This window comes from Scyliorhinus canicula, chromosome 14, assembly GCF_902713615.1.
Source record: "Scyliorhinus canicula chromosome 14, sScyCan1.1, whole genome shotgun sequence".
Classification (NCBI taxonomy): Eukaryota; Metazoa; Chordata; class Chondrichthyes; order Carcharhiniformes; family Scyliorhinidae; genus Scyliorhinus; species Scyliorhinus canicula.
In genome coordinates this window covers 88,575,173-88,601,925 of record NC_052159.1, presented here as the reverse complement: position 1 = coordinate 88,601,925, position 26,753 = coordinate 88,575,173, and the positions used below count along the sequence as shown (strand labels likewise).

General features: G+C 45.3%; 1 protein-coding gene across 1 annotated transcript in view; it reads right to left on the bottom strand.

Annotated features, from left to right (window-relative positions):
* naalad2 (N-acetylated alpha-linked acidic dipeptidase 2) overlaps positions 1–26,753 on the bottom strand; it is a 232,795-nt gene that overhangs the window by 131,427 nt on the left and 74,615 nt on the right. The window contains exons 5-6 of the mRNA XM_038818871.1: positions 10,096–10,221; positions 6,885–7,071 (exon numbers count right to left, since the gene is read on the bottom strand). Of these exons, the coding sequence (XP_038674799.1) occupies positions 6,885–7,071; positions 10,096–10,221 (313 nt within the window). The remainder of the gene's footprint in view (positions 1–6,884; positions 7,072–10,095; positions 10,222–26,753) is intronic.

Here is a 26,753-nt window from a genome sequence, read left to right as displayed (position 1 = left end):
GTAATCATTATCAAAGTGTCTACATCATTCATTCAAAGATATCATTGCTAACACTCTTCAAGTGAACCATACAATTACCATTTTGTATAGATATAGACAAGCACACAAGGATATTGAAGATTTTCAATAGAGAAATGTTTTAATGTTTATTCTGAATAGGACCAACCAAAAGTCTAAATGACTAATTTTTCATTATCTTTACTGTTTCACACTAATTTTTGGCGGCACTTTAAAGTCAGATAATATAAAAATTAGATTTATAGGGTGCGATTCATCATCCTTCATGTTACTGTTGGGGCAAGGCCGTTGAATCGCTGGAGAGGCCTGTCGCGTGATTTACGATGCTCGAAACATGAGATTCAATAAGAGTCTTGCGAGATCCAGATGTGCATATTTAAATTATTCATTAGGCTCATTTAAATATGTGCTTGCCGGATTCTCCCGGGGCCGGGATTTAGCAGCTACGCCTGGGAAACCTTACCAGGGTGACGTTTAGTACTGGTCCACACAAACATAGACCAGGTCGTAACGGCACCTGAGGGGGTCTCATCTCCCAAGCCATTGGAGACATGAAAATGAAAATGAAAATCGCTTATTGTCACGAGTAGGCTTCAATGAAGTTACTGTGAAAAGCCCCTAGTCGCCACATTCCGGCGCCTGTCCGGGGAGGCTGGTACGGGAATCGAACCCGCGCTGCTGGCCTGCTTGGTCTGCTTTAAAAGCCAGCGATTTAGCCGAGTGAGCTAAACCATCTAAAACATCCAGGTGGTTGGGCATTGGGCACACTGCCAGCCTGGCACCTGGGCATTGCCACATGGGCATCCTGGCAGTACCATCCTGGCTGCTCTGTCAGGCTGCTGGGGGATTGCCTGGGTGCCAAGTTGGCACTTCCAAGGTGCCCTTGCCCTGAAGAAGTGGGGTGAGCAGGGCTCAAGGACTCCGGAAGAGATGGGTTGGTTGCAGGGGGTGAGAGATTGCACAGCTCGGAGATGCAGAGAGACCTGGATGTTCAAGAGCATGAATCACAAAGGCTAGCATGCAGGTACAGCAAGTAATCAGGAAAGCTAATAGATTATTATTGTTTATTATGAGGAGAATTGATTACAAATGTAGGGAGGTTACGCTTCAGTTTTACAGGGCATTGGTGAGACCACATCTGGAGTACTGTGTACAATACTGGTCTCCTTATTTAAGGAAAGATGTAAATGTGATAGAATCAGTTGAGAGAAGGTTTACTAGACTAATACCTTCAATGGGAGGTTGCCTTATGAGGAAAGGGTGGATAGGCAAGACTTACATGTACTAGAGTTTAGAAGAGTAAGAGGTAGCTTGATTGAAACCTTTAAGATCCTGAAAGGTCTTAACATAGTGGATGTGGAGAGGATGTTTCTGTGGGAAAATCTAGAACTGGAGTTACTGTTTAAAATAAGGGGCTGCTCATGGGGGAGACAGTGGCATAGTGGTACTGTCACTGGATCAGTAATCCAGTAGAACCAGCGTAATGGTCTGGGGAGCTGGGTTCAAATCTCGCCAGGGCAGTTGGTGAAATTTGAATTCAATAAACAAATCTGGAATTAAAAGTCTAATGATGACCAGGAAACCCTGGTCGATTGTCATAAAAACCCATGTGGTTCACTAATGTACTGTTGGGAAGCAACACTGCTCTCCTTCTACATGTGACTCCAGATCCACAGTAATATGGATGGCTCTTGGGAAGGCAATAAATGCTGACAGAGATTTAAGACAGAAGACCTTTCTCTCAGGGTCACGAGCCTTTGGTACTTTCTTTCGAAAAAGGCAATCTTTGAATATTTTTAAGGCAGAATTAGATAGGTTCTTAATTAAAAAGGGGGTGATAAGTAGCTCACTGGATGGCATTTAGAGAAGGTGGGACTCGTACGGGTTGGAGAGGCCTGGGGATTTTAAGGGTCCTGAGATGGAAGCCCTAACTGATTGTTGGTCTCTCTTCTTCTCCAATTTCTTACAAATGTAGCTGGTTTCATCGGTCCCGCAAAGGTTGCCCTCATGGTGCTGGTGACAGCCCAAGTGGGCGGACGCTGGAGAAGGCGGCAGCAGCATCGATGCAGGCTAGAGGCTGCACCCCTTTTGCAGGGGGCTGCCGCACACCCTGAAAACCCAGCCACCCATCAGGCCGATGAGGAACCTAGAGGGGGATGCCAGCGATGGCCTAAGGTGTACAGGCGTTGTTAGTCTTTCGAGGAGATGATGGACAGTATGTGCCACAGGAGACCCCGTTTCACAAAGAGACAGTGCAGCACCTATGCCACATCCTCACAGACGTGACACCGCATGGAAGAGGAGGAGGAGGAGGACACCCGTTCCAGTAGCTGTGAAGGACATCGCAGCCCTGAACCTCTATGCACCTGGTTCATTGCAGGGCTCAAGCGGGGATATGTGCGACATTTCACAAGTTACAGCCCAAAAGGGCATTCATGAGGTCACGGATGCCCTGCACACCCAGGCATCAGGCTGTATCAACTTTTTGCTGGGCAAAGCCCATCAAATTACCTCGGCTGCAGGATTCTCTGCCATCGCCGGGTTGCCCCAGGTCCAGGGGGTAATTGATGGAATGCACGTTGCCTGGTCCACAAAGGGGCATCAGCGAGTGCCCTTCATTAACAGGAAAGGGTTCAACTCCCTGAATTCAACTCGTGTACAACCATCATATCATGCACGTGTGTGCGCACTTCCCAGGGAGCGCGCATGACAGCTACATTCTGGGACACTTGGAGATTCCCGCCATCTTCTAGGACCACCCCAGGATGACGGGTTGGCCCTGGAAGATAGGTGGTACCTGCTGTGGTCCTGGCTGATGGTGCCAGTGCAGAGACTCCATATAACGAGACCCATGTTTCCATCCATGCTGTCATTGAGCGCTGCATTGCTCAAAATGCAGTCCCGATGCCTGAACATGCTGGAGGAGGAGGAGGATGACGACATGCGGCCTCATCTGAGGAGGCGGAACTGGAGGAGATGAAGGATGAGTTCAGGGAGGATCTGCAGGAGGAACCAAAGGATGGAGGACCAAGGAGGCCCTCTATCCTACCCGATTTTCATAGGACAAGGCTTTGTCTGTCAGCCAACCCCTCCACTCACAATCCCTCTTTCCCCCAATCTCCCCTCCCCCATTCCCCTCCTTCCCACCCAATCCCTCCTCCATCTTGGTGTGTCTCCAGGATACATATCGGAGGTGGGGGAAGCCTGCTGCTTTCCGTCCCCTGTTGCCTTTGATGTGCTTGGCGGACGTCCTCTGGAGGGACTGGAGCCAGAGACCCTGCCGACTTACCGGTGTCACTGGTGTCGCTGTGCCACCCTTTGCTGCCTGCTGACCATGAAATGTGGCGGTATCAGGAGGGGGCGGGGGTGGATTCTGATGAACTGGAGACCGCCATCGTGTCTTTGGTGGCAGGGCCCGGGTTGGTGTCCAGCACGACCTTCGCCCTGATGGTGCCCATAGGGCTCTGGGGTTTCCCACAGGATGGAGGAGCAGCTGGAGTCAGCCCCAGAGGCCTCAGAATCATCTGGTTCTGCCAGTCCTGGCGGCTCCCCATTGTCTGCACCATGGTGATGGTCCTCAGGTGACTGGGTCATGCTCTGCAGTGCAATGTTCCCCTGCACCTGGGACATGTCCCTCAACAACTGGGACATGATGTCGAGGCCCTCAGCCATGGTTATCACAGAGTGAGCCATTCCTTAGGCACCACACTCAAACCATGGACGTCATGCTTCGGGTTTTCCATTGTGATTGGCATCCTAGCAGCATTGGCCTCAGTGCCACGCATTGTCAGCGTCATCTTCAGCGCCCGTCGCCTTTGGGATTCCTCCAATCAGCTATGCACTCACTGGAATGTTGCTGACACCCTCTTCTGAATGTCACTGCTGTGTTTTATCATCTGCATCGGCTTTGGGAGAACCATGTCCAGAGGCTCAGCCTCTGCTGGCACCCAGCTGAGTCCTGGGATCCAGCACACCCCTGACTGCTATCTCACTTGGATTTTCCTCCTCTACCTGATTTGTCTCACCAGATTGTGCCCTGAAGCCTGTCCACTAATGTCACCCACCAAGGTGCGTATCTCTGCGCTGGTGGAGGGTGCGGGTGATAGCTGTGACGCATCAATGGTGTTCACCTCTGAGACAGTCTCTAGGTTTGTGTGGGGGGGCATCAACTCCGGGTGGACACAGCCCCATTAGATGGACATCCTGAGAGACAGTGGACAGGTGGTCAGCGAGAGGGAGGGAGCAGTTTGTCTGACATGAATAACTCACTTGAGAAAACTTACCTGGGTGATGGGGCAGTGGATCCTCACCTTTCTGGCGCAGGCCAGCCTCACTGTAGGAGACTGCTCTCTCCTCGGACAACCCCGCAATTTCCAGAGCCAGTTCCTCAGAGATGAGAAGTCGAATCTCTGGTACTCTGCCTCCCCCCTTCATCTTCACAGAATCTCTCCAGTACAGGAAGCCATTCGGCCCATTGAGTCTACAGCAACCTTCTGAAAGAGCACCCTACATAGGCCCACTCCCTCACCATATTCCTGTAAGCCTGTAACCCCACTTAACCTTTGGGAAACTTAGGTAACCTTTGGATACAAAGGGGCAATTCAGCTTGGGCAATCTACCCAACCTGCACATCTTTGGACTGTGGGAGGAAACTAAGAGCATCATAGGAAACCCACGCAGACACAGAGAGAATGTGAGAGGGCATTGTGAGCCACATGTTTGATGGGTTGGGTCGAGTCTACAGCAGGTGTGGGCATGGAAATGAAGGGGTTCTTCTGGTGGGTGCCAGTGGGGTTTGAGGAGCAAACGCAGTCAGATGTGGGGACGGTGCACGGTGCAGTGATTTATAGCTGGGGTGGGGGGAGACGGCTGAGAATTTGAGCGGTGGCAGGCGAAACTGGTGCTAGGAGAGGGATGGTAACTTAACCTTTCAGCTCGGTGAAAGTCACAGGTCTTCTTCCGACATTGGACGATCATGCTGCCCACATTGACAGCCGCTGCCTCTCAAGTGGTACTGGTGACCCTGCTCTTGATACTCCAATCCCCTAAAGGTAACAGGATATCCTGTCTCACACCGATGGCATCAGGAAGACTTGTGAGGTCAGCGTCCCCAATGTGAGGAGCAGCTCTGCGCGCTTCCATGCCTGTGTGCTGACTGGGAATGAGTGGGGAGAGTGCGTTTAAAAGCATCTCCTTCTTGTTAGTGGCGAGTTGCTGAGGCATGAGTCAGGCGAATCAGGTGACGAGACAGCCAGTAACTACGAGAATCTTGTGGGAGCTCATTTTTGGCACTAAGTGCCATTAAGTACAGGCCACGATCTCACCAATCTGGCCTTTGAGAAACACCCTGCCAATCGTGCCCAAAATGACATTTTGAAATGTTCCTGTCTCCCAAGCAGAGAATTTAGCCCCTTATTTACTGGTGCACACTTTTTGTACACTCTGTGTCTCCCTGTCACACCCGATGTATCATTACCTGCATCACTACGCTGCACTGTTGCCCTGTCCTTTCTCTTGAACTTTCCAACTCTCCAGGCCCCCACGCACCTTTAATTAGTTTAAAGCCTTCACTATAGCCCTAGTTATAGAGTTCATCAGTAATTTGGTCCTAACACAGTTCAAGTGAAGGCTATGCAAGTGCTACAGCTCCCTCTTTCCCCAGTACTTGTGCCAATGGACCGTAAATCGATAACCCAATTCTCCTACAACAATGTTTGAGCTCTGTATTCAACTCTTTGATCTTGTTTACTTCATTAAAGCCTTGATCCAAACATGGATAAAAAGAGATAACCTCAAGTGAGTGTTTGGAATGTTCCTGCCCTTGGAATCATGGCAGCATTTGACAAAGTTTGGTGCCAAAGAGCCTTCATACAATTGAAGCCAATGGGAATTGGGTGAACACTGCCCACTGGTTGGAGTTGCACATCGTACAAAGGAAGATGTTGTGGTTGCAGAAGATCAATCAGCTCAGAACTAGGACAATGCTGAGTGAATGCATCAAAGTAGTACCCTGGGTTGGCCACCAACCCAGCATCATCAGGCAGTTTGTCGATGTACACAATCTTCATTTAGGGACAGACGGTTCACCAGTCTTCAGACAAAGTCCTGTCAGGGAGGTTGCCGGCGGTCTAATAGTGATTAGGGAAGGAATGCGATCACCAGGACCGGACCCTTCAATAATCTTCTCCACTGCAGTGAATACAAGAGGAGCAAGAAAGCAGTTGGAGACTGTTGTGAGAGACTGTGGTTTTGGTATGATGCACTGAATGGCCCTATTGCAAGTACTTACCCCGAGTGATTTCATTTCGAGATTTAAACCCCATAATCATGATAGGGTCAAATCCCATGTTTAAACAAAGTTGATAATATACATTACAAGCTCAAATTCATTTTATGAACATGGTTCAAGGTTTTATGAGTGCTACTGCTTTTTCAGGTTAACAGAACCTTCATAATTATAAGGAAATCAAAGTTTGAGTGCTATTTTCTATTATTTCAGTTGGAAAAATCCGTCCATGCAACTTGCAGTCTTTACTGTTTACCATTTGGTCTTCATTGCAGCAAATATCTATCCAAGGTTAACAGCAGCTAGTTAAAATAACACTCATTTTCCATTAATAGAGTTTTGCAGCTGCATAGAAGAAAGTCTGAAAATAAATTGATTAATTCAAATAAAGTTTCCATATTGCACCAAAGCATTTGCTTTACTTATATTGATAAAGAATATGGTTAAACGTTTGAGCATTTTCATGGTGAAAGCAGTAACAGTGACTAAGGCGATTTTATGTTTAGACCGGGTAAAATCTGCTCCGAAAAGAGCAGTTGTTACCTTACTCAAGAACATACATATTTGCTACAGTACATACCATTAGCTGGGAAGCCTGGGGTTAGAGGGTCCCCAGCTCCATCCAGGTTTAAAATGTTTCCACGTTGAACACCGCTCCCAGGGAGATTCCAACCATCTGGATACGGGTGCACTCCTGGTGCACAGTAATCAGCAGGGTCTGAGAAAAAGATGAGTCCTTGAGCACCAGCATTCATTGCATTCTTAACCTGGTGAACAGAAGGAAGATATAATTCAGCCAAACTGAGAAGACAAGTTATGCTTTAAAAAATGCTTTATCTGTACAACGACAAACAGTTGAGACACATTGACACGATAGAAGTAATCTACAAAATTATTCTCACACTCACAAAGAGGTGTCCTTAACGTCCCAATACTCTTGTCATTCAATATTAAGTTTGGGAATTGTTCCACTGCCAACCCCACTTGATCAGAATTTTTGAGAAATGGAACTAGCTGTGGCAGAACAACATCTAAACTCCAAATAGGACAGCAACCAGACGGGAAAATCCCATGTGAGCTGGTATTTTTGGAATATCCTAGAATCCTTTGCTCCAGATATTCACAAATTCTGTCCTGTTGGAGCTGCACTCATCACACTTCTGACTTCTGTCTTGTGGGTGGTGGGCAAACTTCGGGTAACCAGGAGGTGAGTTACTCGCCACAAAGTTCCCAGTCTCTGAGGTGTTCTTGCACCACAGCATTTATATGGTTCAGTTTCAGGTTTAGTTCAGTTTCTGGTCAATGGTAAATTCCAGCATGTTGATAGTGGGGGATTCAGTGCCAAAGGGAGATAGTTAGATTCTCCCTTGTTGGAGATGGTCGTTGCCTGGCACGTGCTACTTGCCACTAATCAGTATAAGCCTGAATGTTGTCCAGGCCTTGCAGCATAAAGTAACGGTATATCTTCCTCCACAGTAAGCATGAATACGCCACTTAATGGTATGCATATCTTTTAACTGTAATGAGTAAAGTAGCAAAATAAAATGTCCTTTACTTTGAATGTCTGTTATATTTCATCATGTGTTCGTACTGACTTGGTAAAATGTTGGAGTTGCTCATTAAAACTGGAGTGGAGACTTCCAGACGATTCTTTCTTTAGTCCTGTATGCTGCCTGCACTTCTGAACCATCATTACACTACAGTCAGATTGCATTCAATAGTTAATAGAGTTTTCCCACATTTTACACACAGTTCTCAGGGGCTCTGAAGTTGCATAACCCCATGACAGTTTACATTTAAAACTGCAAATTTTAATTAAACCGGCTTTTCTCCTTCAAAACAAATTCTTTTCTCATTTAATTTTTTTTTAAAATTTAGAACATAGAACATTACAGCGCAGTACAGGCCCTTCGGCCCTCGATGTTGCGCCGACCTGTGAAACCACTCTAAAGCCCATCTACACTATTCCCTTATCATCCATATGGTTATCCAATGACCATTTGAATGCCCTTAGTGTTGGCGAGTCCTACTGTTGCAGGCAGGGCATTCCACGCCCTTACTACTCTCTGAGTAAAGAACCTACCTCTGACATCTGTCCTATATCTATCTCCCCTCAATTTAAAGCTATGTCCCCTCGTGCTAGACATCACCATCCAAGGAAAAAGGCTCTCACTGTCCACCCGATCTAATCCTCTGATCATCTTGTATGCCTCAATTAAGTCACCTCTTAACCTTCTTCTCTCTAACAAAAACAGCCTCAAGTCCCTCAGCCTTCCCTCATAAGATCTTCCCTCCATACCAGGCAACATCCTGGTAAATCTCCTCTGCACCCTTTCCAATGCTTCCACATCCTTCCTATAATGCGGCAACCAGAATTGCACGCAATACTCCAAATGCGGCCGCACCAGAGTTTTATACAACTGCAACATGACCTTATGGCTCCAAAACGCAATCCCTCTACCAATAAAAGCTAACACACCGTACACCTTCTTAACAACCCTCTCAACCTGGGTGGCAACTTTCAGGGATCTATGTACATGGACACCAAGATCTCTCTGCTCATCCACACTACCAAGAATCTTAGCATTAGCCCAGTACCCTGTCTTCCTGTTATTCCTTCCAAAATGAATCACCTCACACTTTTCTGCATTAAACGCCATTTGCCACCTCTCAGCCCAGCTCTGCAGCTTATCTATGTCCCTCTTAACTTGTATCATCCTTCCGCACTGTCCACAACTCCACCGACTTTAGTGTCATCTGCAAATTTACTCACCCATCCTTCTACGCCCTCCTCCAGGTCATTTATAAAAATGACAAACAGCAGTGGCCCCAAAATAGATCCTTGTGGTAAACCACTAGTAACTGGACTCCAGGCTGAACATTTCCCATCAACCGCCACCCTTTGTCTTCTTCCAGATAGCCAATTTCTGATCCAAACTGCTAAATCACCCTGAATCCCATGCCTCCGTATTTTCTGCAATAGCCTACCGTGGGGAACCTTATCAAACGCTTTACTGAAATTCATATGCACCGCATCAACAGCTTTACCCTCGTCCACCTGTTTGGTCACCTTCTCAAAGAACTCAATAAGGTTTGTGAGGCACGACCTACCCTTCACAAAACGTGTTGACTATCTCTAATCAAATTATTCCTTTCCAGATGATTATACATCCTATCTCTTATAAACCTTTCCAAGACTTTGCCCACAACAGAAGTAAGGCTCACTGGTCTATAGTAACCGGGGTTGTCTCTACTCCCCTTCTTGGACAAGGGGAAAACATTTGCTATCCTCCAGTCTTCTGGCACTATTCCTGTAGACAATGATGACATAAAGATCAAAGCAAAAGGCTCAGCAATCTCCTCCCTAGCTTCCCAGAGAATCCTAGGATAAATCCCATCCGGCCCAGGATTCCAGAATTTCCAGAATTGCTAACACCTCCTCCTTATGAACCTCAAGCCCTTCTTAGACTACCCAATTTAGAGTACCCAATTATTTTTTACCAATTAAGGGGCCATTTAGCGTGGCCAATCCACCTATCCTGTACATCTATAATCTTTGGGTTGTGGGAGTCAACCCACGCAGACATGAGGGGAATGTGCAAACTCCACACGGACGGTGACCCTGGGCTGGGATCAAATCCAGGTCTTTGGCACCATGAGACAGTAGTGCTAACCACTGCACCACCATGCTGCCCCCCTCAAAACAAAGTAAACTCCGTTATTCGATGATTATCGTATTGCTGTAGAAAAATGCATAATATTTCAAATAAATGTAACCAATACATCTGTACCTTGTTTCCTCGAAAGATTTTCCCATATCTGGCAATCAGAATTTTTCCAGTGCAATTGATATCCAGTTTTCTTTCCAAATGGAAGAAATCCTCAATCCGAGCATAGTTAACATAGATTAAATCTCCCTGCACACAAACAGATATCAACAATCTCAATGACAAGAACACAATTAAATAGATTACACAGAAAATCCTTAATGATAAGTGAAAATCAGTAGGTAAAATTATCAACATTTAACTAGCCTTGAATTCAAAGTAAAATTCATATATAAAACTTAGTTGTAATATAAGTAATGTTCTAAATTTAGATAACTAAGGACAAATTGGAGCAACTTGGTACATTACCCACTGCAGTTACCTGAAACCTGCAAAACACATTGCGTAATGAAAACCAGCAGCAAAAAGAAAATCACGTAAGGGATAGAGTTTATTCAAAATTTATCGGCAACTGCATATTCAAGATCTTGTGTGGTAACTAAAGCCACCTTCACTGATAAAGCAAATAAACTTCATATATGGTCACATTGATGTCGGGCAAGAAACCAATGATGTGCCATATTTCAAGTTAAGGAAGCAGATCACTGTCACAAACCACATAAAGGGTGACCAGATTTACAAAAGTCAAAACTCCAGCTCAGTGAAAAGCCTTGGGAAAGTGGGGCGCCACGATGATTAACATGTTGGCAAAAGTCATGTGGAGGGGCAATCAAAGGTAGGTAATATGTAATCTCCAGGAATGTGTCCAGTCAGAGTTGATAGCCCTATAAAGACAACCAATTATTGGAGAGCAGATATGCACCACCGAAATTTTCTTTATATTTCCGCCTCATTGTCTTTATATGAACTGAACCAAGGCTTCATTTGTCAGAAGTTCCCAATCTCCTCTATTCCACTCTAACTTTACTGTGCAATTCACAATGGAAAGACCAACGCCCATTTAAAAGTCTTATATATTTTCATTTGCACACTGGATTCTACCAATAGACGCTTCCAGCAAGACAGATTTTGAGCCAGCACACATAGCTCAAGTGTGGGAGGTTCTGTTTGCAGCCAGAGTCACATACAGGAAAGCATGTGATCTAGCCATGAACTTGCCTGCCACCTTCCTCAGCGTTGATTGGTGGTTTGCCAAGGGCGCAGTTTGACTATCTCCAAGTGCGGTTTGTTGTTGGCAGACACCACTGTCAATTTTTTGTCAAGCAACAGCTGAATCCCTCCTGGCTGTGATACCACTAAGAAGGATTTCTATGCACTGAGGAGCATCCAGTGTAGCAGCTTTATGGTCAGTGAGTGGGCGGCATTCCAATTTAAAGGATTCAGAACTACAGGAGAGTGTTTTATGGATAGTAAATGGAACTCAAGGGTCAGGGTAAAGAGGCGGGGTCTCAGGGAAGCTGAAAAGCTTGACATTTGTGCAATCTGGAGAAAACTGTTAGGCCAATTGGACGTCAATGAAAAACCAGGACTGTCCCATCGGAACTAGGATGCCTGATCACCTAAACCATATTGCATGTTCAGAAAATAAACTGCCTTAAAGCAAGAAAATTCAGGTGAAGGAGACTTTCACACAGTTGTGACCAAGAACCTGTTATTAATATAAAATCAAACACCATCAAGTATCACAATGATATTAAATTGTGACTGAGTGAAATCTACCAACAACTTCACCAGCTAACCACAGAAACATTGAACTGTTCAAAGAATTGTGAAAAAAACAAGAAAAGTCAATGATCAAAAAATGGTTGCCATGAGTCATCTGAGGTCTGATACTGTAAGTTGACCATTCATCTGGAAAGCTTCTATAAAAATTGGATTGCAGACCTGTTGCATTGAATTTCACACCATTTCAAAGCAGGAACTCTCTCAAAGGAAGGTATTAAAATGCAATATAGCTGGATCGCAGGTGGGAGTGATGACTACTGTGGTTGATAAGCCAGTGGAAAATCAGACAACTGAAGTGTTGAAGGACGAATATCCTGGGATTTTTCAGGATTGTGTAGTAACAAGGTCGCAAAGTCACAGGTTAAGACAAGAGGAGAAATCAAAGAGTGAAGATAAAGTTAAAGTTCAATTATCAGAAACGATGTTTGATCAGATGGTTGAAAAAGAACAAGAACAGGTGGAGGATGAGGCGGATATTTTTAGTTCAGAAAAATTGGCGGAATTACTACAGAAAGATATAGAAATAAAACGGATGTATCAGAAAGCATACACGGAAAAGGAATCTGCATGTATACCAGAGTGTTATTACCGTAAAAGTAATGTCTTGATGAGAAAATTAGACCTTTACATAAACAGGCGGAAGAAAAGTGGGCAGAAGTTCATCAAATAGTATTGCCGGTAGGGTATAGAAAGGAGGTGTTGCGAGTTGCACATGAGGTACCAGTGGGAGGTCATTTGGGAATAAGAAAAACTCAAGCTAAAATCAAGAAACATTTTTATTGGCCTGGATATCAAGATGTAGTTACATTTTGTCAATCATGTCACACATGTCAAGTGATAGGGAAACCTCAAGCAGTGATAAAACCAGCGCCCTTAATACCCATTCCAGCATTTGTGGAACCTTTTACAAGGGTCCTAATTGATTGCATAGGACCGCTTCCTAAAACAAAATGTGGGAATCAACATCTTTTAACTATAATGGATGTGTCTACTAGGTTTCCAGGGGCCATTCCAGCATGTAATATTACAGCTAAAAATATTGTGGAGGAGTTACTTAAATTCTTTACTCGATATGGACTATCCACAGAAATACAATCGGATCAAGGATCAAATTTTACCTCAAAGAAGTAATTCAAAGAAGTTATGGCTAGTTTATGAATAAAACAATTTAAATCAACTGCGTACCGTCCAGAATTACAGGGCGCATTAGAAAGGTCGCATCAGACATTAAAGACAATGTTGAGTGCTTATTGTCACAATTCTCCAGAGGATTGGGATAAAGAAATTCTATTTGTACGGTTTGCAATTAGGGATGTACCTAATAAGTCAACCAAATTCAGGCCTTTTGAACTAATGTTTGGTCATGAGGTAAGAGGACCACTTAAATTGATTAAGGAAAAATTGGTGAGTGAGAAATGAGAACTTACATTATTGCATATGTGTCAAATTTTAAAGAACGATTAAATAGAGCAGGTGAATTGGCGAGACATTTGACAGTTGCACAAAATGTGATGAAACAGGTAGCGGACAAGAAATCTAAACTTCGTAGTTTTACCAGTGGTAGGTGAACCTTTAAAAGCTAGGTTTTGTGGACCTTATCAGATTGAAAGGAAATTAAGTGAGGTAAATTATATGGTAAAAACACCAGATAGAAGGAAGACTCACCGAGTGTGTCATGTGAATATGCTTAAAAGGTACTTTGAAAGGGAAGGAGGAAAAGGAGGCGGTTTTAATGATTCTAACCCTAAGTGATGAATCAAATCCAGATGACTGCGAAAATGAGGATGCTCTTAAAAATTGGGATAAATTGTTGAGTTACCTTCCAGAGGAAAAATGGGGCAGCAGGGTAGCATGGTGGTTAGCATAAATGCTTCACAGCTCCAGGGTTCCAGGTTCGATTCCCGGCTGGGTCACTGTCTGTGTGGAGTCTGCAAGTCCTCCCCCTGTGTGCGTGGGTTTCCTCCGGGTGCTCCGGTTTCCTCCCACAGTCCAAAGATGTGCGGGTTAGGTGGATTGGCCATGCTAAATTGCCCGTAGTGTCCTAATGAAAGTAAGGTTAAGGGGGGTGTTGTTGGGTTACGGGTATAGGGTGGATACGTGGGTTTGAGTAGGGTGATCATGGCTCAGCACAACATTGAGGGCCGAAGGGCCTGTTCTGTGCTGTACTGTTCTATGTTCTATGAACTGACCTGAAAGAGTTATCAATATCATATGCACAAGTTTGTGGAGATAAATTGGGAAGTACTAAAATGGCTACACATGATGTAGATGTGGGAAATGCTGTTCCAATCAAACATCCATACAGACTTAACCCTTTAAAATTGGCACAGGTTAACAAAGAGATTGAGAGTATGCTTAAAAATGACATAATTGAAGTGGGTTGCAGCCAATGGAGTTCACCCATAGTGATGGTACCCAAACCAGACGGTATCCAATGGTTGTGTGTGGACTATAGAAAGGTTAATGCAGTTACAAGAACAAACTCTTATCTTATCCCATGTTTGGAGGATTGCATTGAGAAAGTGGGACAATCAGCTTTTATTTCCAAACTGGATTTACTTAAAGGTTACTGGCAGGTATCTTTATCCAAAAGGGCGAAGGACATTTCAGCTTTTGTGACTCCAGATGGTGTATACCAATTCAAGGTTAAGCAATTTGGCATGGAAAACGCCCCAGCCATAGTTCAACAGTTAATTAACAAAGTTGTTTCAGGATTACCCAATTGTGCGGTATACATCGACGATCTGGTCATTTTCAGCCAGACATGGAAAGAACGTTTAAAACATCTGATGGAGTTATTCGATCAACTTCAGGAGGCAGGTTTGGTGGTAAACATAGCCAAAAGTGGAATTTGGAAAAGCTCAAGTCACTTTCCTTGGCCATACAATTGGACAGGGTTGAATGGTCACACGGATGTGAAACCAACAGTTATTGAGGAGTTTCCAATACCCTCAAGACGAAGGAAAATAATGCGATTTCTTGTCATGAGTGGATTTGATCGAACATTTGCGAAAAAATTTTGTAGTGTGGTTGCTCCACTGACTTGCTGAGGAAACATCAAAACTTTCAGTGGACAGTGGACTTTCGACAGGCATTTGACTGCCTGAAAACTGTGATAACCAATGCTCCTGTGTTGGAGAATTACAAGGGACTCTGTGATCAGATTGAACTAAAGCATCTGACTTTAAAGAGAAATGCCGAGGTGTAGAGAAATGGAGGGATTGTGCAGAGACCTTCTTATTCAAAGAGTCTGTCAATCAAGAAGGATTCCAGTTGGAGGGAAAACAAAAAATCGACTATATTATTGTACCTGTTTGCATGTGTCGTTTTTTAAAGGATAGTGAAAAGGTGAAAAATGAAACCATCTTGAAGTTGATGGTTTATTTTTTTTTCTTGGGGGGAGGTGTCACGTGAGAGTACCTTTAAGAAATGGGTGTTTATAAATGGGTATGTATATAAATATCTGTAGTGAGAGTACCTTTAAGAAATGGGTGTTTATTACTGCAGTGATGTCAGAGAGTGGGTGGAGCTGGGCTGTCTGTCAGTTTTTTACTTTCGTTTTTGGCTGTTTGCTGCAGGGTGTGCTTTAGTTTCATTTTCAGAGCTTGATAGCTGCAGTCACATCCAGAAGGTGTACGAGTCTCTCTCTATGTAATCTAAAGACTGTAAATCGATCCTTTGGTGATTTAAAATGAATAACTGCTTGCAGTAGTGACTTTAACATGATGTGCTTCTGTTTAAAGGTTTTTTGGTTAAGTCATATGGATGTTAAACGGACAGCTTAAAGTTAACTTAGTGTTGTATTCTTTGAGGGTTATATTTGAATTGATGGTTGCTAAGATGTTCAGTATATGTTTTAAAAAGGTTAACTTGATTTCTTAGAATAAACATTGTTTTTCTTTAAAAAATACTTTTACATTTCTGGGTACCACACCTGTAGAGTGGGCCGTGTGCTCCCCATATCACAATCTATTAAAAGTTGTGGGTCAGGTGAGCTCCATGATACCCTTTGGGGTTCTCTAAACCCTGGACCATAATAATGGGAACTGCTAACCAGCCAGGTATACATAAGACATTCAAGGCCTTGTGTGGAGGATGAAATAACAGCACGTCCTGTTGATCTTATCTTGAAATATATCTAAGGTTTCAGAGATGAAAATACCAAAAAATGGGACTGCATGGTCTGCAACAATCACTTCAAGAAACGCTAATCAAATTCCTCCCTGGGAATATACAGACAGATGTTTTAAAATCTGGTTCTGCCAAGCAGTATCAGGAGGAGGAAAAAGAAACATCACAGTCATTTAAAATCCACTGCTGGACGAGGGCAGTAAAGATTTTTCCCTCTCTCTTGGAAACTAGAAGGATATCATTAACAAAGTGCAGATTAGACCTGAACCAAGTCAGCTCCAAATTTTGTTAGGAAACCAACTAACTTCAAACAGCCACAACGCAACGTTCAACGATCAAAGTCTCAAGGACAAGCAAAGGACTGAACTTTATATTTGTTTAACATTTTATTGGACTTTAACTTTCTTACTTCTGATATCTGCATGTGTGATGTTGCATCTTCACTAATGTTTCCTCGGATTTCAACTGATAAACTCTTTTTTTACTCAAGAAAACCTGGTTTGACTGGCTCTTTATTAAAAATAAATACTTTTGAATTGGAAAATAAAATTTGAAACTTTTGTTGTGACCAACTGAATGGGTTCAATAGAAGGGAAACCTGCTTACTCCTCCTCACTTCGTCATAACACCATGAGAATCAATAATGACAGCAAAATGGCTCTTTACAGGTGTTGACATGCAAACCACACACGTGCACAGTCAGATCTCATAGCAACAGATGCGTCTGGACTACTAAAATGAAATTACACAATAACATACTTGCCAGTACTCTGAAGAATATTTCTTTCTTTCAAAACTCCAGATTTTGTCCACTGAAATGTTTCAATAAAGCAGAAATTAACTATCTTCAAAGAAATTAAATGGGCCAGAATTATCCTATGCTGCCAGTGCAAAGATTTGTAGCAGGCACGAGCAGAGAATATTCCCAATGGTGAGAAATGAGATAGGAATCTGTAGTCCCATGCTCATGGCTGGCGAGGTGGAGAATATGCCTGGATGAAAAAGATTGGTCTTCGACAGCTAAAAGTGATGGCCGGAATTTTTGGTCCCAATGATCACGGTAGATTATCATGGTGGACTGCCCGTCCCACTGAATCTAGTCAGGAATCGAATTTACATCTTCATGGCATTTCTTCCATTTCACCAACGGGAATTTACACCTGTCCAATTTACAACCAGACAATCCTGGCTTGCTCACATCGAGACAGTTAAGAGCAGTTCAAGAGAAATCGCTGGAGCACCGAGGGAATACCATAACCTCAGGAATTATGTAAATCGAGGAGACATCCAGGGTGGAGAAGACATTGTGTTTGTGGGGAGGTGTGTTGGTGACTAGGAAACATGGGGAGGGTTCAGGATCAGGTTCATGATCAGTAAGGATTAGTACGGAGGTGGAGGGCAGGGGTGGTAGTGCGCAGGGGAGACAGAACCAGCCTCAGTCTCCCTGGGTGGGGGTATTGCGCACAGCCAATAATATAAGCAGCAGGAAGAAAAACCCAGAAGACCATCATAAAGTGAAATGATTCATTTATTTACAGAGGGCAAAGTTGCAATAAGTATTTTTAATGATTGCACAGCGTGCCAGCAGACTTGCTACACCTTAATTTTTCTGACCCGGTCACTACATGTCAGTACTTCCATGACATCATCAGCAGAGGTGAAGGCAGCGTGCTGACTACTATGTACTCTTGACTATGATAGCTCTGGCGGGCGTCCTCTGGAGGTCGATATCTGAAGGGTCCTGGCCTGCTTTGGGCCTCCTGCTCTGGGAACGTGTACCCTCTGCAGGCTCAGCGGATGGAGCAAATGGGGTAATAGCCAATTGGGACTTGGAAATGAATGAACACCCTTGGAGTATCTTGGGTGGATGCCCCAGGGGTGTCCGACTGGTGCTCCTCAAAGAGTCAGATACAATAAGGGAGGAGAAGGGGTACCTGGAGGGAGGTTGAGCTGCCCTATCCCCTTCTCAACTAACTCCAAGTGAGGGGTTTGAACACGTACAGTGCACTAACCTGGATAAGTGTAGCTCAACACCACAGGACGAAGCAGGCTTGATTGGCACCCCATCCAGCACCAGTTCCTCAGAGTAGTATCCTCGGCCAGATCATCTTCAGCTGCTTCATCAATAACCTCACTTCTATCACAAGGTCAGAAGTGGGAATGTTACCAGGTGACTGAAAAATGTTCAGCACCATTCGTGACTCCTCAGATAATGAAGTAGTCCATGTACAAATGCAGCAAGATCTGGACAGTATCCAGGCTTGGGCTGGCAAGTTACTTTCGCGCCACACAAGCACCAGGCAATGACTATCTCCTGCAAGAGCGGATCTAATCATCGCCCCCTGACATTCAATGGCATTACCATTGTTGAGTGTCCACATCCTGGGAGTTACCACTGATCAGAATCTGAACTAGAACAGGAATATTAATGCTGTGGTTATCAGAGCAGATCAAAGGCAAGTAACTTATCTCCTGACCCCCCCCCCCCCCCCCCCCCCCCTCCCCCACCACCACTACTGCACAAAGCCTATCCACCATCTACAAGGCACAAGTCAGGAATACCCTCCACTTGCCAGGATAAGTGCAGCTCCAAGAGCACTCAAGAAGCTCAACACCATCCAGGACAAAGCAGCCCGTTTGACTGCTGCCCCTTCCACCAACATTCAATCCCTCCACCACTGACAAACAGTGACAGCCGTATGTACCATCTCCGAGATGCACTGCAGTAACTCGCCAAGTTTCCTGAGGCAGCACCTTCCAAACCCACGACCACTATCATCTAGAAGGACGTGAGCAGTAGATACCTGGGAACCCCACCACCTGGAGATTCCCCTCCAAGTCACTCACCATCCTGACTTGGAAATATATCGCCGTTCCTTCACTGTTTCTGGGTCAAAAACCTGGAACTCCCTCCCTAACAGCACTGGAGGTGTACCTGCACCTCAGGGATTACAGTGGTCCAAGAAGGCAACTCACCACCACCTTCTGAAGGGTAATTGTGGATGGGCAGTAAATGCTGGCCTAACCAGCAACACCCACATCCTGTAAATGAATTAAAAAATAAATAAACATTCAGTCCCTCCACCACTGACTCTCAGTGGCACCTGTGTGTGTTATGTGAAAGATTCACTGCTGCAAATCCCGAAGGCTACTTTGACAGTCCTCTCTTAACCTGCAAGTTCCAGCAGCTAGTAGATGAACGTCAGTAGGTACATGGGGCGGGATTCTCTGATCCTGAGGCCGTCGGAAACGCCGTCGCGATTTCTGCACATGCGCGGTGTCTCCCTTGTCCGCCCCGGCCCCGACCCAACATTGCACTGGAGTACAGGCGCCGGAGTGGAAGAAAGAGGCCGGGAGACAGATCGGTGGGTCCCGGTCATGGGCCAGGCCACATCGGTGGCCCCCCTGGGGTCGAAACCCCCTTCCCCCCACAGGCCGCACCCGGACCCTTCAACACCGAGTCCCGCCGGCTCAGATCATGTTAGAATGGCACCGGCGGGACTCGGGTTTTTTTTTAACGGCAGCTCGGCCCATCCGGGCCAGAGAATCGCGGGGGTGGCCCCATAGTGCGGCCCCCGACCAGTGCCGCGCCGGCCCTAATGATGCCAATTCTCCGCTCTGCGGAGAATCGCGTCCCGTCATCGGGGCGGCGAGGCGCGATTCGTGCCCCCCACCCCCGGCAATTCTCCGACCCGGCGCAGGGTTGGAGAATCCCGTCTATGGAGCCAGCAACATCTGCAACTTGCCCTCTACTCCAAAACCGCCCACCTGTGAACACATCATGAACTGCGTGCATGCACAATTAGGTGGTTAGCTCATAATTGCACATAATGGCTTCCCCGCTCATTGGTGAGGAACACTCCCGGTTTCCATTTCCGCCAAGGAACATATGACGGGATGAGAAAATTCCAGCCATAGTGTTTAGGTATTTTTTGTGCCTATCTCACTGAAAACACAGCACAGAAGACATTGACCAGGATTCTCCGACCCTGCGCCGGGTTGGAGAATCGCTGGGGAGGGGGCGTGAGAATCGCGCCACACCACCAGACGCCGGCTCACCCAAACCTGAAAATATTTTGGATCTCTTGACACTGGCATCAAGGCATCAGTCTGGATGCTTCACCCATTTCAGTTATTTCGGCAGAGGTTAAAAAACCCTCCCAATGTTGATTCTCCTTTAAACTACACTGCACATTGGGGAATGCAGGTATTGTGTGCTTTTCAAATTACTGACCAGTAATTACCTTTGTGCTTTAGATTATGCCCTTTGCCTCACATTTAAGAACCTATATGTAGAATTCAGATTGCATTACTTGTAGCATGGCCTACAAACCCAAATAGCAACCTGGGGGTGCACTGCCAGCCCTGGCAGGTTCTACACCCTGAACCACTGTTGAAGAGTGTGTTCAATCGAGCATCCTTTGCATGCAACTGAAATGGTGCTACCCTGACATCACACAGCCCTATTATCCATTTTCCAAATGTTTCCAAACAGAGCCATTCAATTAATTTGTTTGTCGCTCATCAAAAATTAAGTGCTCAGTTGGACGAAGGGCCCAGCGCTTACGTTATTTAAAGGGCCTGGCACTGAAGTGGCTTATGAGGTCATTTTGAATAATTGTTATTGCTAAGTATATGAAAGAACTCTAGAATGTACTTGGCGGTGTTGCAGTGAATTTTTGGTTTTAATAGATTGCTGCTGCACCCTCACAGATGGCAGAGGAATTGCACCAAAATCCTGCTGCAAAAGGCTGCAGCAAGTATCAAGGCTGCAATTGCAGTGTCTGGATTTGCACCAAAACAAGTAGACGGAGCCAAGGCTCAGTGGGAAAGCTTTGCTTGATGCCCTTTGACAAATTGAAGCCACACTTTTCTGTGCTTCTTAATAATGAAAGGAGGCTACCCGACAATGCACCTAGCATCTGGATGTACATGGCCATAAGTTTCCTCCTGTTTGCTGTCCTATAGGACTGCATGGTAGCACAGGGGTTAACATTGTTGCTTCACAGCACCAGGGTCCCAGGTTCGATTCCCGGCTTGGGTCACTGTCACTGCAGAGTCTGCATGTTCTCCCCGTGTCTGCGTGGGTTTCCTCTGGGTGCTCTGGTTTTATTCCTCCCACAAGTCCCGAAAGATGTGCCATTAAGTAATTTGGGCATTCTGAATTCTTCCTCTGTGACCTCGAACAGGTGCCGGACTGTGGCGACTAGGGGATTTTCACAGTAACTTCATTGCAGTGTTAATGTAAGCCTACTTGTGACAATAATAAAGATTGTTAGATTATTATTAAAGATTCTCATCTGAATCTCCTGCAACCTCATCCTCTGTTTATCTGGCAAATGAACAATTCTTTGCTCCCTTCGAGGCTGCAGCCCACTCACATCTGGTGACTCGCCACGTGCGGATCCGAATTCTACACTAGTCTCCAGTGTCAGTATCGGAGCTAGTGGGCAGCAGGGTAGCACAGTGGGTAGCACTGTTGCATCACAGCTCCAGGGTCCCAGGTTCGATTCCCAACTTGGGTCACTGTCTGTGCGGAGTCTGCAAGTTCTCCCCATGTCTGCGTGGGTTTCCTCCAGGTGCTCTGGTTTCCTCTCACAAATGCTGAAAGACGTGCTTGTTAGGCAACTTGGACATTCTGAATTCTCCCTCTGTGTACCCGAACAGGTGCCGGAATGTGGCGACTAGGGGCTGTTCACAGTAACTTCATTGCAGTGTTAATGCAAGCCTACTTGTGACAATAAAGATTATTATTATTACAGTGGCCACGAGCATAAGTGGTGGATTTCTTCATCCACCTGTTCCTTGCTGTTCTTCTCTCTTCCTCCTTCTTCTCCAGCTGTTGTGGCTAGGCAGGCAGCTCACCCGTGCCAGATAGGATGAGGTTGTGCTGAGAATTGAGAAGGGTCACAAGGCTGGTGCATTCCAACATCCTCATTGGTTCTCAGCAATGCGAGATACCATGGGCTACATTCCAGTTGGCGCTATGATTTGAAGACCCATCTCCTTGTTTTGGCTTAGGAGATCCAGGTGTTCGTGTCCTCAATTGGTTCTACTCTGCTTCTCTCTATTGTGAGCCACCTTCACTTGCAAGAGAGGGGGAAGAATGTCAATATGATTGTGCAGCACTTTTTGGGTGATGTACCTGCCACAGCTCGGACAGTACGCCGTGCTGCCTAGGACCTACAATTAAAGCAGATAAATTCAGCAGCAGCCTCCTTAGTAGTGATGGAATGCCTCGAATAACAGCAGGCTGGCTGCATCATGTTCTTTAGCATACTTTTCGGCACCCTTTTGACCACAGAGGCAGCCAGTAACGTGACAGGTGCTTATCCCTATTCTCCAATCAGGAGGCAGCATCAGGAGGCAGCACAAGGTTTGCATGCTGCCTCCCTTCACCTCAACAGGTCACAAAGCAAGAGTCCATCCAATAAATGGTTTGCTAATTTTTAGCTCTCACTAAACTAAAAGAATAAACACTTGATGCGGTGATGTATAATAAAGTAAGCGTTGCTGCTCCCTTCATTCTCAGAGGCTACAAGGTACTGCAGCTCCTCAGCTTTCATAAAAATCAAAGAATTTACAGTGAAGGAGGCCATTCGGCCCATCAAGTCTGCACCAGCCCTTCCAAAGAGCACTCCACACAAGCCCATGTATCTACCCTATCTCCGTAACCCAGTAACCCCCACTTAACCTTTTTTGACACTAAGGGGAATTTATCATGGCAAATCCACCTAAACTGCATATCTTTGGACTGTGGGAGGAAACCAGAGCACCCGGAGGAAACCCACACAGACACGGGGAGAACGTGCAGACACCGCACAGACAGTGACCAAGCCAGGAATCGAACCTGGGACCCTGGAGCTGTGAAGCAACTGTGCTAACCACACCACCAAAAAAATTTTTTGATTAAAAACTAACGCTGGGGGAGGAGAACCATAACTGATCTGGGGTTGGAGTAGCTTTTCAGCTCAGGAATGCAGACCAAAAATGTCATGATTGTCTAAACTTTTATTTTTTTTAAATCAGGAATAAGCAGCAGCCAGAAGATGAAGCTGCAGAATTTGACTTTAATAACACAAATACATGTGTTCCATTGCTTTAAAATCAGTCCTCTTGTAAAAAATAAAAGAAATTTCACTTCATCAATCACCTCAAGCATTTTAGTATAAACACTAACATCTTTCCAAAACTCTTCAAAATAACGACGTAGGATATTGAAGGAAGTAAGAATGGAAATTGAAGAAGTGCTGGCCATAATCTTTCAGTCTTCTCTGGACTCAGGGGAGATGCCAGAGGAATGGAGAATTGTAAATGGTCCGACCTTGTTCAAAAGGGTTGTAAGGATAGCCCCAGCAAATACAGGCCAGTTAGTTTAACACCAGTAGTGGACAAACTTAAATAAATAATTATCCGGGATAAAATTCGTAGTCACATGGATAAATTCAGGTTGATGAGGAAGAGCCAACATGGTTCTATAAAGGGGGAATGATGGATTTCTTTGAGGCAGTAACAGAAAGGGCTGATGAGGTTAATGCTGTTGATGTGGTGGACTGGATACAGTACCGCACAGCAGATAAGTGAGAAATGTTATAGCTCTTGGAATAAAATGGACAGTAGCAACATGGAATACAAAACTGGTAGATATTGGGACTCTTACCTTTCCTGGTATATATTTTAATGATCTAGATCTCGGTGTGCAGGGTACAGATTCAAGCTTTCCAGCCGATACAAAATTTGAAAGTATCGTAAACTGTGAAGAGGACGGTATAGAACTTCAAAAGGACTTAAAACAACTTGGTGGAGTAGGCAGATGGGTAGCAGGTGATGGTCAATATGGAGAAGTGTGAGGTGATACATTTTGGTAGGAAAAACATGGAGAGATATTGGGCACGATTCTCCGGAAATATTTCTAAGTGTGGTAGCGAGTGGGAATTGCCACGAGCTTCCCGCTGTTCGGCCCAGCAAGGCCGGCAAATCTATTCAGCGTTAATTGGTCCACTTAATGAGGCCTCACAGGCTTCTCGCTGCAAATGAAGGCTCATCAGCTGATTTGTGGGCACCGCACCTCCCCTGCTAACAAGGTTGAGCAACACTTAAGCTGCACTTGCTCAGCCAACCCCAGCCAGCTCGCAACCTTTCAATGATCTATGCACATATACACACAAGACTCTGCTCCTGCACTCCTTTAAGAATTTTACCACTTGAGGCAGCACGGTGATGCAGTGGTTAGCACTGCTGCCTCATGGCACAGAGGACCTGGGTTTGATGTTGTCCTTGGGTCACTGTCTGTGTGAGTTTGTACATTCTCCCCGTGTCTTTGTGGGTCTCACCCCCACAATCCAAAGATGTGCAGGGTTGATGGATTGAACTCGCTAAATTGTCCCTTAATTGGGAAAAATGGAACTGGTACACTAAATTTAAAAAAATTAATTTTGCCACTTATTTTACAATGGTTTCAATTCGCCAGCCTCATTACGCTCTAGCTCAAGTTAAACAAGGCCGCTTAATAGCGGGCGAGATCAAAAACGAGAACTATGCCAGGCGTCAAACAGTTTGCGATGCAACTGGCCTGCTCCCATAGACAAATTTGGGATCTCACTGTAGCATGGCGAGAAACTAATTATCACCACTTCAGCCCGATTTCCATACAATTAACGAGAGCCACCCCAAATCCAACACCCTCCCGTCATTCAGCGGCCTCCCCAGCATGTATTCCCTTTGAAATACGTGAACCTGGGAATGTGAAGAGAGCAGTTAATAAAGCTTATAGTATTCTGGATTTTATTAATAGGGGCATAGAGTACAAGAACAAGGTAGTTATGGTGAACCTATCCAAGACCTCAGCTGGAATCAGTGCCATTTTGGCCGGGTTTGGCAGGGTGTTTCCTGCCTGCTTTTTCTGTGAGATCTACACTGGTATTCAACCACACTTCAGGCGGAATTTATCGGCTGTTCACGCCAGTGGGATATTCTGGTCCCACCGACGATGCAGAGGTTTCCTGGCGACGATGGGTACAGTCATCGGGAAATCCGCTGACAACAGCAAGACAGGAAATTCCCGTTGGTAGGCCGCCTCCGCCTCCGAAAAACACACGGTGGCTTGGTCAGCAAATCCCGCCCTTTGTCATTTTTTTGGGCCTTGGGGAGCTTCGCACCAGTCCAGCCCATGCTTAGAATTTTTTTCAGCAATGGGAAGCTGATCTCACTGTCAAGATTGGCTCCTCAGAGATCATACTGCCACTTTAAAAGGGTGCCCCAATCTCTAAGTGGGCTCGAGGGTTCCCTACAACTCCACCCACAGAGAATGTCAACTGGACACATATTGGCATCCCTCACACCCCCCCAAGTGAGGACACCCCACTTGAGGTTGCTGAGGGCCTCCCATGTTTCAGGCCTACTCAAGCCCCTTTCAGGACCCCCACCCTTCAACCCCCCCCCACCTACCCCAACCTTTTTGAGGCTCCTTCATATTCTGCCTCATCCCATCAGGCCCAATACTTGGCAGTCCTACCCTAGAACCCAGACACCCTGGCATTGCCAATTTGTCCAGGTGCCAGAGAAAGAGCCAGGGTGCCACCCTGCCCTGACCCTTCAGGTGCTGTTACGCCTCGCCCACATTTGTGTGAACTAGTACCAAACAGCACCTGGTCGAGGCCTCACTGGGGAGGCAGTGAGTTCCCGGGAGATGGGAGAATCCGACGCATGCATTTTTAAATGAGCCGAATGAAAATAAAATGCTCTTCAGTTACGCCAGTATTTATATAAAACTGTTGCTCCTTTAAATGGGGGAAAGGAGAGAGGGGCATTTATTGTTCTTTGACTCGTCCCCAGTTATGGGAGGAGTGAAAGGAGTGTTGGTTGGCGGGGGTTGTGTTAATTTCCAAATTGTTCAGCTTGGCTTCAACAATAACTTAAAGAAAGAATGGGAGGTCATCAAAATAGCCAGAGAACACTTGCAGTTTCATTAAAAACACGACCTAAGCACTATAAAATGTCATTCTATTAGACTGATTAGGGCTGCATAAAGCTAATGGAAAAATATTTATTCAAAATGCTCGGCAGTAGTTTCCAACCTCCCCAGTGACTTCAACATACTGCTTACCTGATATGGAGCTAAACAGATCAGGAGGATACCAGCTTTATCTGTATTGCTGAGTTTGGGAGCAACACAGATGCTATAAGTACTCCCAAGGCTAGGAAAGTCAGATTCTGGGGGGAACGAGGTGAAGGATTAAAAAAGATGAGGAATAGAGGAAAAAACTCTTTCTACAGATAGATATCTCTCCATAGGATATAGGAGCAGAAGAAGGGCTTTCAGCCTATCGAGTCTGCTCCATCGTTCAATGAGATCATGACCAGTCTGAAATTAAATTCTCAACTCCACTTTCTCGCTTTATTCCCTTGCTTTATCCCCATAATCTTTGATTCCCTTACAGATTAGAAATCTGTCAATTTCAGCCTTGATCATACTGAATGACCCACATTTTATGTGGTAAAGAATTACAGATTCACTACCCTCAGAGAAGAAATTCCTCCTCATCGCTGTCTTAATTGGGCGACCCACTTACTCTGAGATTATGCGCTCTATCCTAGATTCTCCCACAAAAAGAAACATCCGCTCAATCTACCCTACTCAAGCCTTCCTGATAATCTAAAATTTCTCAAGAAAGTCGACTGTCATTCTTCTAAATTCCAATTAATTCAGGCCCAACCTATTCAACCTCCCCTCATAAGAAAATCCCTCCCTACCTGGGGTCAACCTAATGAACCTTCTTTGAGCTTCCTCCAATGCTCCTATATCCTTCCTTAGGTAAGGGAACCAAAACTATTCACAGTATTCCAGGTGTGGTATATTGCAATCC